At 37.9% G+C, this 16,745-nt stretch overlaps 1 protein-coding gene across 2 annotated transcripts in view; it reads right to left on the reverse strand.

Moving 5' to 3' along the window:
- lpp (LIM domain containing preferred translocation partner in lipoma) overlaps positions 1-16,745 on the reverse strand; it is a 206,374-nt gene that overhangs the window by 108,585 nt on the left and 81,044 nt on the right. For both annotated transcript variants that reach the window (XM_084129509.1, XM_084129510.1), the window contains 2 exons: positions 10,938-11,044; positions 1,132-1,254 (listed from right to left, as the gene is read on the reverse strand). In XM_084129509.1, the coding sequence (XP_083985635.1) occupies positions 1,132-1,254; positions 10,938-11,044 (230 nt within the window). The remainder of the gene's footprint in view (positions 1-1,131; positions 1,255-10,937; positions 11,045-16,745) is intronic.

The raw sequence follows: 16,745 nt of genomic DNA on the forward strand, positions 1-16,745 counted from the left end.
ATACACCAACCCCAGAGAAGAAAAGAGAAACATAGACTGCTTGCCAAAAGCAGGGTGTTTCTAGTTCAGAGACAGCACTCTCCATTATTAAGCTTTGGCCATGTAATAAGGCGAGCTCTATCTGTGGTGCTGTTTGCCAACAGGAGGGACTTGTGGTTGCTCCAAATGCAACAGCATTGACTCTGAATGCGCTGGCCTACATTCATTGTGTGTTGAACTATTTAGTAAAGTGCCCTAGGGCTCAACTTGAGTGTCTGCTCTTAACTTCATTTGATATCTATTAATGATATGGGTCATTATAATTTTAGACTATAACACTTTCCAAAAATGAGAAATGACTGGTACACTTACACGTTTTGATTTGCTTTTCATCTGTCTCGATGAACAACCTAAATTGGTTAATCTTTTCTTGTGTGTGATAACAGGTTCCCCGTGTGTGTGTGTTTTTTGTTTTTTTTTAAGAAGGGCCTCCGCATTCAATTCGATTCACTGCGGGACTGAAATAAAGGCTAATAAATAAGATAGAGAAAAAATATAAGCAAGAGATTTTGAGTTATTTTTCACAGGCACAAGTCTGCAACTTACACAGAATTATAGATGACACTGTGGATGACTTTCTTTATTTCTCCTATCCACGCCAAGTATGAATATTCATAGTGAATCTTTATTGCATTAAATATTTCAGTCTCCACTATAATTGAGGAATTTGCTGTGAACCACATTAAATTGAATGGATAACCTGATATTTAAACTTATAGGTTTGGTCCTCGAATTTGATTGGCCGCAGGATCCGTTGTTTCAGTAGGAGTCGTTGAATTCACTCAACCAATTTGTTCAAATACACTGATTCTTTTTTGGTTTTGTTTGGAAATATTTTCATTGGAGGAGGAGAGTATCTGGCAATATTGTGTTTAAAATGTTAGCTACTCAATATTAACTATGTTTACAAAGCGGTACAAATTATAATTGAATTATGTATAAATTCTTGATGTTACATTATATTAAAATGCAACCATTTCTAAATCTATGAAGCTTTCAGAATGTTTTTAATATGGTTTCACATAATATATGTTCAGGTAATGTGCTTGGAGGAGGTTTGAAGGGGATTTGTAATGTTTGTAATGATGGTACCTGCGGCGTGCGCGGTTTGTATGGTGAGCTGCTCTCTAGGTCGGCAAGGATGCTGGTCAGGGAGTCGATCTCAGCATCCAGACTGGAACGTCTCTCTTCTATAGTTTTCCCAGGTCCTTTTATCTGAAACACACAGACACACTAACCTGTAATGAAATTAAGTCTTTTTGAAAGAGGGTTGCTCTAAATCAGCTAACCCACCTAATAACAGTTGAACATGCAAGCTAAAATGAAAGAAAAATAACTAAATATTATACACAAAGAAAGGCAATTTAATGCTTAAATACAGCACATCTTCCACTGTGGGCTACCATTACACAATACCTTAAGCATTTGGTAATGTTTTGTCTTATTTTTTGGTCATTGTGTTTTCTCTTTACATGTTCATTAAAATTAATCGTTGCCTCAGACATTTGGCTTAAAGTGAACAACTGTAACAATAAGACATGATTGTCTGGGAGAAAGTCTTTAGGAGAAAATCTTAATGATGTGAAAAAAAACAAAAAACAAAAAACAACAACAACAACAAATAACGCTTTGTTGGTGAGACAGCTCATCTCATATTAATTGAATCACCCCTTAGCTCTCTCTCCCTCTCTCGCTGTCCGCTTTATCTGTTTTCGCTCTACTTGAAAGTTTCACTGTCTCCCAAACTGACAATAACAAAGCCTCACTCTCACAAAGTTTTATTCACACTCTGGTAGCAGGTTTCTTTTTAAGACGTTTACACTGAGGTAGCACGGCACATCCATAAATAAATATCCCACCTCACTTAATCTAAATATTGGGTTTCACTTGGTTCACACCAAGTCTCCAGGTAAGCACACAATATCTTCTGTATGAGAATACAGATCATTGCATTATAAATTAAACAAAGCATAACAATCTAGTGAACTTAAGTATTCCAGCAATACAATTTTCATTTAGAGACCCCCAAAAAAATCTGGACCAAGATTTCTGACCCCTGTGACTGTAGACATCTTAATAATTACTACTTTCAAAAAATTATATATATATATATATATATATATATATATATATATATATATATATATATATACACATACATATATATATATATATATATATATATATATATATATATATATATATATATATATATATATACACACACACTATATTGCACTCTATATATACTATATATACTGTATTGGGACACCCCTCCAAATCATTGAATGTAGGTGTTCCAATCACTTCCATGGCCACAGATGTATAAATCGAGCACCTAGGCATGCAGACTGCGTCTACAAACATTTGTGAAAGAATGGGTCGCTCTCAGGAGGTCAGTGAATTTAAGCGTGGTAGCGTGATAGGTTGCCACCTGTGCAATAAGTCCATTCTTGAAATGTCCTCACTTCTAAATATTCCACGGTAAACTGTTAGTGGTATTATAACAAAGTGGAAGCAATTGGGAACAACAGCAACTCAGCCACGAAGTGGTAGGCCACGTAAAATCACAGAGCGGGGTCAGCGCATGCAGAGGTGCACAGTGCGCAGAATAGGGTTGGGCGGTATTACGGTAATATCGTATACCGCAGGGTCTTAAAATAGCAACGGTATCAGTTTCAATACCGTCATTACCGGCACTTATATATAATATATAAATATAATTTATTTAATGCCTAAAAATGCTTATGTGTGGTTGTCATCAAGTGACAGTGTGGAGGAGAAAGAGAGAGAGAGAGAAGGGAGAGGCGGTAAATACTGAAGAGGCAATTTGTAAATTGTGCAATAAAAAGGTGACCGCGAGAGATGGAAACACCTCTAACCTAATGTCGCATCTCTGAAACAACCACCCGAGGATGCGAGGATGCATTTTGCCCCTAGTTCATTAAATAAGCGCATTAGTTCATATTTGTTAAAATATTATAATGTTATTTTTTTCATCTATGTTGATAATGAAAAGTGAACAGCACGAGTAAGATGGGATGCATCGGGAGTCAGACATTTTGACCACTTAATTAAGTTTCGTTTTGTAAAAGGCCTTTCTTTAAAGTGAATTTCGTTTTAAAATTGTATCTTCATTTTAATAAATTTTTCATCAATCAATTGCCTGGATTTAATAAATAAGAATCAAATATATAGCAGACAATATAATCATGACATGTCATATGCCGCGGTCACTTGCATTGAAATCTCATCATAAATTAACCGAAACTCAGTGTATGCCTCACAGACATGACAGATAGGCCTATATCTAAATAAAGCTTGAAATTTCATTAAACGAAACAATTAAAAACGAAAAGAAATAGGCCACTCGATGATTATTTAATCCATGATGTGCATTTCTCTCTATGCGCGTTCATACGGAGATGGCGATCATCAAATTCATTAAACGAAACTATTCAAAACGAAAAGAAATAGGCTAACCTTCTCTCTGATTATGTAATCCATGATGTGCATTTCTCTCTATCGTTCACTATGGAGATGGCGATCGTCAATTTCTTTAAACGAAACAATTCAAAACGAAAATAAATATAGTAGGCAGCATCTCTGATTAATCCATGATGTGCATTTCTCTCTATTGGCGCGTTCACTACGGAGATGCCGATCGTAAATTTCTTTAAACGAAACAATTCAAAACGAAAAGAAAAAGGCTAGCCTATACCTTCTGATTATGTAATCCATGATTTGCATTTCTCTCTATATATGCGCGTTCACTAGGAGATGGCGATCGTCAACTTAGCAGACGCTGACAGAAAAGTTGTATTAATAATATTTGATTGAATGTTGAATGTTGTGCTTGTTTAATTTAATAAAATTAATACTTTAATTGTGATAATTAAAATAATTAAATATTATATTATATATTATGTGTCCTATTTTTGCTCATTTATTAATAGTATTTATATCTAGCACCCCCTCAGCACCTGCGTTAAAAAAATATTTGGCGCCGCCATATTATAACGGCCCACGTATTAAAAATAGTCTATAATTACATTTAATGCCTTCAGCCGGGCTCGGACACAACGTGCAAGGGTTGGGCTTGATTTTTATTTATTTTATTTTTTTTTGCCCGATCTGGTATTCAGTTTCTGAACGGTCTAGGCACAAGCCAACAGTTTGGTGACGCTGTCTGAGCCTTATGTCATAATTTTTAATTAGTCACGGTAATACCCTATACCCCGGTAAAATAGGGAGGAGGTTTGACGGTATCAAAATTTGGATACCGCCCAAGCCAAGCGCAGAAGTCGCAACTTTCTGCTGAGTCAATAGCTACAGCCCTCCAAACTTCATGTGGCCTTCAGATTAGCTCAAGAACAGTGAGTAGAGAGCTTCATGGAATGGGTTTCCATGGCCGAGCAGGTGCATCCAAGCCTTACATCACCAAGTGCAATGCAAAGCGTTGGACTCTGAGCAGTGGAGACGTGTTCTCTGGAGTGACAAATCACGCTTTTGCCAGGAGAACGGTACTTGCCTGACTGCTTTGTGCCAAATGTAAAGTTTGGTGGAGGGGGGATTATGGTGTGGGGTTGTTTTTCAGGGGTTGGGCTTGGCCCCTTAGTTCCAGTGAAATTAACTCTTAAAGACATTTTGGACAATTTCATTCTCCCAACTTTGTGGGAACAGTTTGGAGATGGCCCCTTCCTGTTCCAACATGACTGCGCACCAGTGCACAAAGCAAGGTCCATAAAGACATGGATGAGCGAGTTTGGTGTGAAGGAACTTGACTGGCCTGCACAGAGTCCTGACCTCAACCCGATAGAACACCTTTGGGATGAATTAAAGTGGAGACTGCGAGCCAGGCCTTCTCATCCAACATCAGTGCCTGACCTCACAAATGTGATTCTAGAAGAATGGTAAAAAATTCCCATACACATACTCCTAAACCTTGTGGAAAGCCATCCCAGAAGAGCTGAAGCTGTTATAGCAGCAAAGGGTGGGCCAACTCCATATTAAACCCTATATATATATATATATATATATATATATATATATATATATATATATATATATATATATATATATATATATATATATAATTTTTTGAAAGTAATAATTAAAATGTCTACAATCACAGGGGTCAGGAATCTTGGTCCAGCTTTTTTAAGGGGGTTTCTAAATGAAAATTGTATTGCTGGAATACTTAAGTGCGCTAGATTGTGCTTTGTTTAATTTATAATGCATTTAATCAGTGCACTATACTTGAGCAGTGTGACACAACTGTTTAGTAAATTGGCAAATTACTCTGGCAGTGGTTTCTAATACAATATAATATAAGGCAAACTAAGGTCTTCCCAACTTTTCTAAAGCAAACGCTGTATATATAACAATTGACTCTAAAGTCTAAGTCTTGGATGAGCAATACATCTGAAATCACTGACTTCTGTCCTTTATGTCGGAGAGGGAGCAAATAACAAAACTATCAAAGGCATTTGAGGAATGGCAGCCATGTGACAAAAAAAAAAAAAAAAGGTGTGATGGGCAGACTTTGACAGCATTTTCACTCCTCATCAAAGGGGGCAAAACAACCTTCTCCCCCCTCACGGCTGAAGGACACTGATATCTCTTCTTGTCCTCTGTGGCTTCTTCTTTCTTTTCCCTCATCTTTACATGACACTAGATAAATAATGCCCTTTATCTGAACTGACATAGTTTTTGTGAGTAGTTTTGGTGAGTGAGAACTCAACGGCCGTGATATAAATTGTAGTTATGAAATGGGGAACCATTAAAAATAATAATAATAATAATAATTTGTTCATACAGAATGAAAGGGACACTCCCATATTTTTTTGCTGAGGGTTAGGGGATGGATGGAGAGGAGAGGAGAGGAGAGGAGAGGAGAGGAGAGGAGAGGAGAGGAGAGGAGAGGAGAGGAGAGGAGAGGAGAGGAGAGGAGAGGAGAGGACTCACTATTGCCCGAGGCACTGAGCTCATAGGCCAGGATCAGTGACTGACTCTTCCTCAAACTTATCTGTTTGGATTACCTGTCACAACCTATTACAACCCTAACATGCCTCTACTTGGAGCTGAGCAGGACCTGAAAATCTTTTCAAACAATCAGGGGAAAGGGCAAACAGAGATTTGCATCATCAATGCCAAGGTCCTGAACTAAGATGAACTTAAACTTGGACTAAAAGCAAACAGACCGGGGGGTGGGGGAGGGGATTCATTAAGAATGAAATGCACCTGCTGTCTGCGTTGTTTAGCACTAGATTCACTAAATAAATTATGCAAAGCAGGTAACGGCACAAGCATGGATATAATGCTGAATGCTATTGGCTCAATTCCTGGTCTTACGGGTTCGTTCTTAATTCTAAGTATCAATCTCACATATTTTATGCAGCATCTGTCAAATGTAAATATGAGGAATAACTGCTGCCATGATCGACAGAAAATGTACACAAACATCTCCTAAATTAGCTTACAGTAGTAGCAAAAAAAAACAAAAAAAATGGCAGCAATTAAATGTAAATATAGTATGCTGTACGTCTGTTTCAGCACATGTTGCGGGAATGTGTTGTGAATAAATTTAGAACGGTTTCAGAACAGTTTAGGTAAATAAGGGAGATAAATACAGAGTGAGTTCCATATGATTATGTGATCTAAAACAACTTCTGATGCTATTTCCATAGTGCAATTCCCTGTATTGTTTCATTATTAATTACACTGCGTGCTGCAATTTATAAAAGGATCAAGACTTTTTATTTTTTTTAGGCATGTTCCTATAGCAACCAAGATTGAGTCATGTACACGCCACACAAAGATTTGCAGAAAAAGACAACAAAAACAAAAAAATACTGTAATAGCACATAGAGCCATTGGAAAATGCACACTTACACAAGTACACAGCCCCTGTTTTGTGAGATGTTTTAGGTGAATTATCTTAATCACATTAGGAGGACTGGACAGTCAATTCAATAGAAGGACATAGTGTTATGAAAGAAAAGGCATAGCAATCTAATGAAGCACTTCCATCGGTTATGTAAGCCATCCTTTTGCATTCTGGTAAGCACCGTTTGAAGAGAGGAAGCTGATTTAAGTGCTGAGTTTAATGAAAAACCACAGAGACAGATAAGTGAAGTTAAATAAAGACTGCATGTGTTGCTACGTGTTCTGTTGCGGGAAACAAAATAATTTAGGCCAAGTATCATTTGATTATTCATGTTCACCGCGGTACTCTGGCCTCTTCCTCTTGTTAGTTCTGCTTAGATGCAGAAATAATTCAACATCCCCTTTTTCATTCATGAAAGATGTAGAAAACTGGAATAAGGGAAAGCTGCGGGTCGAACGGATTGCCACTCGTTTTCGGTAAATACTCGCACGCACATGAACACAGAAGTACTGTTAGCAGAATCAAGAGCTGAAGGTCTTCAGGGGAACGGCGTGCTGAATACTACAAAATGTGCTTTGCTGTGGATTCCTTTCTATGTCACAAACCATCTGCTGCCACTGATCTCCTCTCATCTGAGATGTAAAGTCGGTTAAACTGACTCCAGGATGCCATTCAGTTCTACAGAGGAATCGAGATCCTCGCCTCTACAGTCTGATGTCTTTTCTGTACTAGCCTAATTATCCGACAATAACACCGTCTGCCGTACGCTGACTCCATAGAGCTAGATCAACAAACGCGCTGATTCCCTCTGGACAGGCTTCCTCCCTTGCAGAGCACCATTCGTGGGAAAACGATCCGGTGGAGGGTTTTATTAGAGCAGTGAACATGCCTGTAGTCACATTCTGAGCAGCAGATAAAGTGGCCTTATTTAAAAAAAAAAAAGGAGCTGAACCACTGATGAAGACTTTACAAGCGTCTCTCTCACACACACACACACACACACACACACAAAACAGCTGCGTCTCGGCGTCGCCCATCAGTGACTAAATCCTGTCCTGCAGCAAACCTGGTCAAATTGCAACTACACGGACACATTATCAACAGGCCGGAGCAAAAACAATGATGGAAAAGAAAAATGATCTCATTCTGCACTATTGTAGCAGTAGGCCTGACTGAGGTGAACCAATAGGTGTCAGCCTTCTCTGTGCCCTCGCTCATTTCTAAATGGGTGCCAAATGAACTAAAGAGAAATATAAACAACTAGGGCACATGTCTGGTAAACAGCCACAAAAAGAGATGCAGACTTGGCTGGCCTTTTGTCTGTTTGTCGTTAACGCATGAAAAGGGATCTGAAGTTTGCTGTAAGTATTAAAGCAAGGTTCATGTACCTTCAGGTCATTTGATTTTCTACATTTAAGAAATGAATAACTAGAATTAAGCCAGAGTTGTCTCTTTTATAAAAAATGAGTTTACGGCTTTAATATTTGATTTGCATGGAAAAATGAATGGACACAAAAGTACATGTACCCACTTTCATCAGACTAGTCCTCCCCATCTTCTGTACTGCAACCAAAGAAGGTTTTTTTTTTGTTTTTTTTAATGGATGTCAGTGGAGAGGCTTTATTGTGCTGAATAAACTGCTTTTGTGGGGAAAAAGTTTATCATTTAATGAATTGACAGCCTATTGGCCAAGATAGGCATTATTTTTTTAATGTCTTTACCGTTGCTATTCCAGAACATAAATCCTGCATCGATTCAGTCTTCCACCTATTCTTTATAGTGACAAATTAATTTAAACTATGCTTGTGGGCACATCAATGTCAAACTGCACCTTATCTCTGCATTTGGAAGTGCATTTTATGATTAAGAAGTTGTTCTCTGTAGTCCTTTAGAGAAACACACCACACTGGTGGCACAGATTCTCTATTGTTTTGGATTCAAAGCGGCGAAATTCACCAAAAGCCGACGGCTTTGGGGCGCTAATTGTAAATACATTAATCATGGAAGTTAATTATCAAATATAAGAAGTTATTTTTTGTATTGTGGAAATTACATTCAAACTCTTTGTGCCTCAAAACGCTAAAAGGGCAAGTGCCTCCTCAGTTTGAATGGACATAATGCCTCAGTAAGTATAGCCTAACTATTCATTTATAGTTTACAGCAATTCAGTCATATTACAGTTGCAGGCGTCATGAGACTGAATTGCTTATACACCAGTTACTTATTGATGATTTCCGTTTCACCTTAAAGGTATAGTGGAGGATTTTCTTTTTCAGGGTGGATCATCAAGACTATCGGTCCTCCTAGTTGTCAATCATTCTGGTGATATGTTTACGTAAGGCCGTCGTACATGCTCGTCCCTAGGTAGTTTTCGTTTTCTGCGCATGCGCACTTTCAAGTGTATATGTGTGGTGAGCTACGGTTTCAGCCATTCATTGAAGCTCGCCGTTCTCACCGGGTTTTTTCAAAATGTCTGAGGGTCGCAAGAGAAAAAGTGTCTACGAATTGTATGACAAGAAGAGAAAGGCCTCTGAAGAAAGCAACAAGACCAGAGTGTTTTTGGGAGAATATTTCACACGCTGGCGTGCGCTAAAAGCACAGGTTGGGCTTCCCACTGATGCCTCAGTCGCGAAGTTTCTACTCGACAGGTAAAGTTTGGCATGCTATTTGGAGAAATCCATTTAAAATCACTGCTAGTAAAAGTTAATGTAAGCTATGATTAGTGATGCTAGCCCTGGCACAAGTCACGCAGCAACTTGTAAACAGAGCGTGCATGAGGAGAACTAGGCTTGTGCATGCTCTCTCATGCACACGTTTAATAGGCGTTCCCTCTCGGGAGCAGGTAGAGTGTTGCGCATGTGCATTTTTTCAAAAAGTGGAGAGGGCGGTTCTTTTCTAAAGTTCGGGAAAATCCTCCGCTATACCTTTAACATATTGTTAAAAAAAATAATTTAAAGCATTGTTTCTCCGTCATTTACATGGATGTGCTAAATATCACAGTGGGGATGATACACTGTCTAAGCTGCTAATCCAAAGTTAAAATAGTATTTACCTACTGTACCATATGTTCATGTATGGACACATTTCATATGGCCAATTCGGACCGACTTTTCACTGCCAGAGTTGTTTAAGATCAAAATGGGGGCTGATACACAGTGCTGCTGTAAAGCTTAAACACAGTTTATTTGCTCTATAATAGATGTAAATTTGCAAGAAATATATGCAACAGCCAAACATTTTAAAGAAATATCGAGACTAATTTGCATAGTGTTTGCATAGTGGTAGCCTACATTAACTATTATTAAGGGGGATGGGACTAAGGCTATACAGAAGACAGAGTGAGTTGAAAAAATGGCGTTTAGGGCCCTCGCAATCTCAAATCAAATATTAGCAGTAAACTTAATTTTTTACCCATGAACCAAAATTTTTTTTAAAATAGCTTAATTCTCATTCTTTTGTTTCTTAAACAAAACAACAAACAGTTCATCATTTCTAATTTTAAGTAGTGCTGAATTTAGTCCTGAATTTATATTAGGGTTCAAAAATCGAAGATCACTTTGAAAATCAGGGATTCGAAATCTGATTTAAAACTGGAAAGTGCTTGGATTCTGACAACAGCAGACAAATACAAAACAAATTTCAGGTCAACCAATTAATGTTTGTGATCAGGTCACTAATTAAATAAGCAAATTTGTTCACTGTGTGAACTTTGAACACAAGGTCAGATTTCTTTGCTTCCACTGAAGCACATGATTTGGAACACTCACAAATCATGTTTGTTTTGAAAAGCCTGTGCAGTTCATGCCAGCTTGGGTGCATGATATAATTAAAGAAGAAGGGTTACATTTCAAATACTGAATATTAAGTACATAATCAAGTAATAAATCCTGTTCATAAGAAATTCAAATTTTCATTCATGCTGTTAATATCATTTTTAAATAAAAACAGTTTTACACAGTGGACTTTGGACCGTACTGTATATTGTGATGACCGGATTAGCAAATCTCACCTGAAAGCCGAAGGAGGTCTCATCCATGGCCGGAGGAGGTGGGAAGCTGGAAGAGGACGGGAGCCCGCTGATGTCAATGGCAGATGGAGGAGGAGGAGGATAGTCCCCTGTTAAAAAAAAAAAAAAAAATATATATATATATATATATATATATATATATATATATATATATATATAAAAAATGAGAGACAGCAAGAAAACATACAATCAATCAAACATGTTTAAAGGCAAGACACCATAAGTACTATGATAAAGTCTCTTCCTCAGGGATGAATCAATCTACAAAAGGTCGGAGTGGGTGGAAAACTTTTGTAAAATCTGATAGATCAATCTGACATAAATCCGACACACCTAAATGTCACAAGACGCCAGATGAAAGCTTTAAGGAATATAATACTTTCACATTACATGATGAACTACATTTTGTGTATATCTACAGCCTTCTTACAAAATGCTGGCCCGTGTAAGTACTTAAAAGTGTTAGAGTGTGTAGAAATTGAAAGGAGGGGAGGCTTACACACACTTACCATATTGTCACTGATAGATTAATACATTTAACAGGAACTATTTGGTTAACTAAGATGGTCTAAGCTGTAAGTAGGTGTTTGTACAGATTGAAAATGTAAGTACTGTGCTCAAAACAAGTTAGATGGGGCATTTGTTCAGCCAAGTGTGTGGCAATAAGCCAATCGCAGAGTTTTAAAGTCCACAGCTAATCCAGGGATTGGGTTCCACTGCATGTTTCAGGCAGGATCAAAATCTGCTTGCCAAATTATATTCTGACTTGGCTGCGCTCGGCGTCCAATTTAGGACTGAATCATTTGACCATCTAAGTACCAATCCACAAGTGAGCTTTCCAAATTACAGCATTTTAGAGGAGGCATCAGGAATTCACTGCTCTATCATGAGTCTTTGGATGTATTTTTATTCTTGTTTATTTTCACATTATTGTTGTCATTTTTATCTGTCGTTTGGATCTAATTTGATGTCAGAAATTTTGTTTATCCAAGTCTACTGGCCGAATTAATTAAGTACGGTCTTGAAAAGACTAAAATCCTGAAATGTGAAAGCAGATAGAATATGTCACATGCCTAATTCTTGTACAACATAAAATAGCTTTGAACATGGCATCAAACATTTCCCAAAGGCACAAGAGCACTTTACGTGAACTGTTTATGTAATAACCTTGTGACCTCTGTGAAAACTCAAGCACTGCTACCAAAAAAAAAAAAAAAAGGAAAAGCGTTCTACTTCCCCCTTTCTCCTCCTCCTGTGATCTCTATTTGTACTTTTCTCTGCCTTAGCTTACATCCTAAAGTCACTTGTAAGTTGCAAGTTGACATGAAATTATCATCTTAAGTTCCTTAATACCTTATGTCTCTCTGACATCCAATGACATTTGGATTTCTCAATTCAGGGCAACACGAGAGATGTAAATGTTTCAAAGATGGTATGATTTATTGAGGAGGTCTGAAAGAACTGGGCAAAGAGAGACCAAGAGAGGGAGGTATGGGACAGTACCTTGAACTACAGAGCAAACTGAAAGAGGAAGTTAGTCTTTAACAAAACGTGGCTAAGAACAGACATCAAGACCATATTACCAGCCCGATCTTATGAGAAAATTTAACTATTTTACATTTTGGCAAAATGGAGACAAATCTGTATGAATTTGTACATGATGGAGATGACCTAATAATATTAATAAAAGCTTTGTTTGTTCCAATATCAAGTGAGCTGCCTACATAGGAGATGCAGCCTTCCCAATGCGAAGGTTGATATAAAAGCTAAATTAATTATTTGTTTTGGCCACATTATAAGGCAAAATTACATATATCTTTCACAGAGAAGTCAAATCCATAACGCATTGCGACATGCTTGGTGAAAAGAAAAATGGTGGATAAGAGAAATGTGAGGTCAGCGAGTTTGGGACATGTTATCCGGTTGCTGGTTCAGCTATGGAGAAACCAGGGGGCCCCTGTGCCATGAATGAGAGAGGTTCCATTTATGCCGCCCGGGAAGCGAAGGCAGTGCTTACTCGCTAATGAGACAAGCAGCAGGAACACCTACTTATTACCACACATTTCCACTCAACTCTTTATTGAGCAATTACACTCAAGTACCGGCTTTGTGAGAGCCGAATTCTAATCAGTAATTAAAGTTATTTGAAAGGACCGTGAGAGGTATAATTGGTAATCAGGAACATGAATGTTGTTAAGGGTTGAGTTTTAAAAAAAGGAAAAAAGAAAAACAGGCTTTAGATGAAGCCAGTGAAGCATAAGAGCGGAGATGAAATACATTTGCAGTAACGGGACGATTATGTGTGCATTTTTCAAATGTGACCCGTAAAAAAAGGGTTTTATTCCAATCCAATCATGTGCTTATGCAGCTGTATTATGTGTTTGCGTACACAGTATGTTCACTTTATAGCACGGCCTGCAACATAATTGTATTCTCTGCGCATTGTGAGTGGCAACTGACAAAGAATGGTAAATGGTAAATGGACTGCATTTATATTAGGGCTGGGAATCACTGGGTACTTAACGATACGATACGAGATACATTGTTCACGATACCGATAATATCACGATATGGCGATACTGCGATAATCGATATATTATCAGTAATAACTCAGAATATATCATGTTTTAAAAAAAAATTTTTATTTATTTATTTTATTAGGAAAATGAATCTCCATTTATTTTTTTGGATGAAACACAATAACAAAAACAACTTGTGTCTTATCAGTTGCAACAAAACAGTCACAGACACTATTTTTGTTTTGCTCACAGATGATTTTTTTCACTCGGGAGAAATCGAGTGGAATCGGTGATGCTCGCATGGTCGCGGCTCGCAGTGTGTGAGAGGAGTTACAAGCGAGCCGAGCACGTTACGAGCACCTCCCGATAATTTTTAAACATGTTTAAAAAATTCGGGGAGTCGGCCCGATTTTCACCAGCTGTCCCCTATTGCCAAATCATACACAACCACGTCGATGGGGCTATACCTGCTCGTGACAGCAACCAAACAGTGTGCGCATACACTGTCACTGTCACACACACACTTCTCTCTCTCTCTCTCTCTCTCTCAAGTTTTTATGTTGAAAGGAATGGCTACTGTTCTCTGCTTTTCAACAAATCATTTGCACACATATTTATGTCATTTTTCTATCTGAAGCAATATCTGCAATATCTCACGACCTCCCGAGTGTCCGAACTCGCACCGTGTACGCCCGCCCTAACGGCTTTTAAGATCGATACTTGGCAAGAGCGCATCGAGAATCGATCGCGGGAGTAAATATCGCGAGATATCGCCATATCGATATTTTGGCGCACCCCTAATTTATATAGCGCTTTCACAGACCTATGGCCACCAAAGCGCTTTACATATAGCCTCACATTCACCCATTCACTCACTCACTCATACACCGACGGCGGTGTCAGCCATGTAAGGCGCCATCCAGCTCGTCGGGAGCAGCTGGGGTTAGGTGTCTTGCTCATGGACACCTCGACACTTGGTCAGGTGGAACCGGGGATTGAACCACCAACCTTCCGGTTTGTGGACAACCTACTACATGAACCTCTTCTACATGAAAGAAGTCAAGATATTATTCAGTCCGACCTTAAATTAAGCATATAGATGCTACATTTCATGAACGCTAACTTTAAGAGTGCCCCCGCTATTTTATAATGTAATCAGACAGACAAAGCAGTTCTAATTACTTCTAGACAGATGAGACAAGTCCTAAATCTATGTAGTATTAATGTGTATGAATTGGACTGCAAAAGATACATATTCAACATTCTACATTGTAAATCACTCAAATATGTGACCAAATTTGATGCTAGACGACTAAATAATTGCTTACCGTAATTATTGTTTATAATTGTACAAAATTGTACCAAAAATTACTGTATTAATTACGTACAGTAATTATTGACACAACGTTAAATTATATATAATATCATTTAACAGTGTGTCAATAATTACGGTAATTAATTTCCCCAGACCCCAGTTTGAAAACCCTTCAAAAGGGAACATTGATACTTCTAGTTTTTTATTTGATCAAAGCTACTTGGCATGAAAAGTTTGAGAGCTAGAACTAATGCTGTAATATAATAACTATAATCCATACAGTATAATAATGACTATAATCTTGTCATTCCGCAAATTCAACAGGTTTCTTTGTATTCCTTTAAATGCACAGAAGTTATTTGAGGCTGAAAGTGGACAAGATTAATTTAATTTTGCACCAACCTCTGTCCATCTGGCACTGATACTGCAGTAGCAACTGACAATGAAACGGTTTCAAAGGAGCATCTATTCTCATAGACATGGTCATAAACCCGGAAGAGCTTTCCGTGGAATGTCACTTTTGTAATCTGTGCCTTTTATAATGTACATATTTAGATTCATTGACATTTTTGTCTGCGCTCCAAATTCCCCAATGAATTTGATTTACAGCAGAGGTTTTAGCAGAAGCATCTTTGCACCGCCATTTAAACACACCGCAGTAAACAAAATGAATGGCTGGGTGCATTTGGCAGAGAGGATCTCCGGTTTAGTCGTATCACTGGCATGAAACTCATCTGGGAAGTGTAAAAAATCTTTTTCCTATCCCAAAATGCATATAAAAAACAAACCACAAACAAAATGAACAAAAATGTGCTGGTTCATGACGCACAAAATTATAGTAGTATTTAAAAGAAACTAAAATTACTAAACTAAAAAAAAAAAAAAAAAAAAAACTAAAATAATTAAATAAATAAAAAAGCCATAAATCTATAATCCTTCACAGGCCTAGAAGAATAAAGTGTTATAATTACAAATGTGACATTTCAAATGGTTTATCTTTGTGGAGAAGCTCTCAAAATGTGCTAAGAGAGACGTCCTAAATGCATTATTTTATCTGTAATTATCCGTCCGTATTCTCTCTAGCATCCGCTGCAGTTATGAGGTTTAGTCCTGCTCTTAATTAGCTATATACAACCGACTGATTTATGGCTTCATTTGGCTGAAAACGCCACTCTGGGTTTGAGGTTTTTTGGAGATGTCCTTCTCGAAGCACAGAGGAGCCGACAATGCTGGTTTGTGGAGATCTGAGAGGAATTCAAGAGGGACAGAAAATAGAGTTTTAAAATTTAGAGGCATAAAAGCGGGATTAAACTATTGTGCGGGAGCAAAATGGAACAAGTAAAATGGAGAGGTGATGCCCTCGAATCCACAATCCCAGCAGTATGATCTTCTATAAAAAGGACGTCAGCAGCACCGTGATGAACAATTTCTGCACTACTAGTGAAAAGTGAGAGCTCTGAAAAATTACATCTTAAATGAAACCTAGCAGGGATGTAAATGAGAATCATTTTGATTTAGAGAGGCAAATGGAAACTCATAGTGTAGCCATGTATATTTAATTCATATGCAGGGATGGATTTTGTAAATCTGCAGGTGGACATGTTCCAAAAAGATGTTCCAGTCCAGAACCATAGGGCTTCTGTACAAAGTGCAAAAGACAAAATGGAGGTTTCAGTGAAAGTATAGAGACTGAGATGAAAAGTGAAACATCAGTCCGAAAATGCTGAATATATCCACTGGTGGTAGTCCACTGGTTGAAAATAAAAGAGGAATATAAGCTGGATGACAACGAGGGGTTTGTACCAAGTGGAGGGAATTCGCTATGTAATTCAAGGCACACAGGTCACATGGTAGGTAAAGAGGGGCTAAAGGATCATGTGAGGACAACACAAGGACACATGACCCAAATGGGTGCCAAAATATACTGGGTACATGGTCTCTGATTTGCTCGGATTT

This window comes from Abramis brama (genome assembly GCF_963993115.1).
Source record: "Abramis brama genome assembly, chromosome: 11".
NCBI classification, from domain to species: Eukaryota; Metazoa; Chordata; class Actinopteri; order Cypriniformes; family Leuciscidae; genus Abramis; species Abramis brama.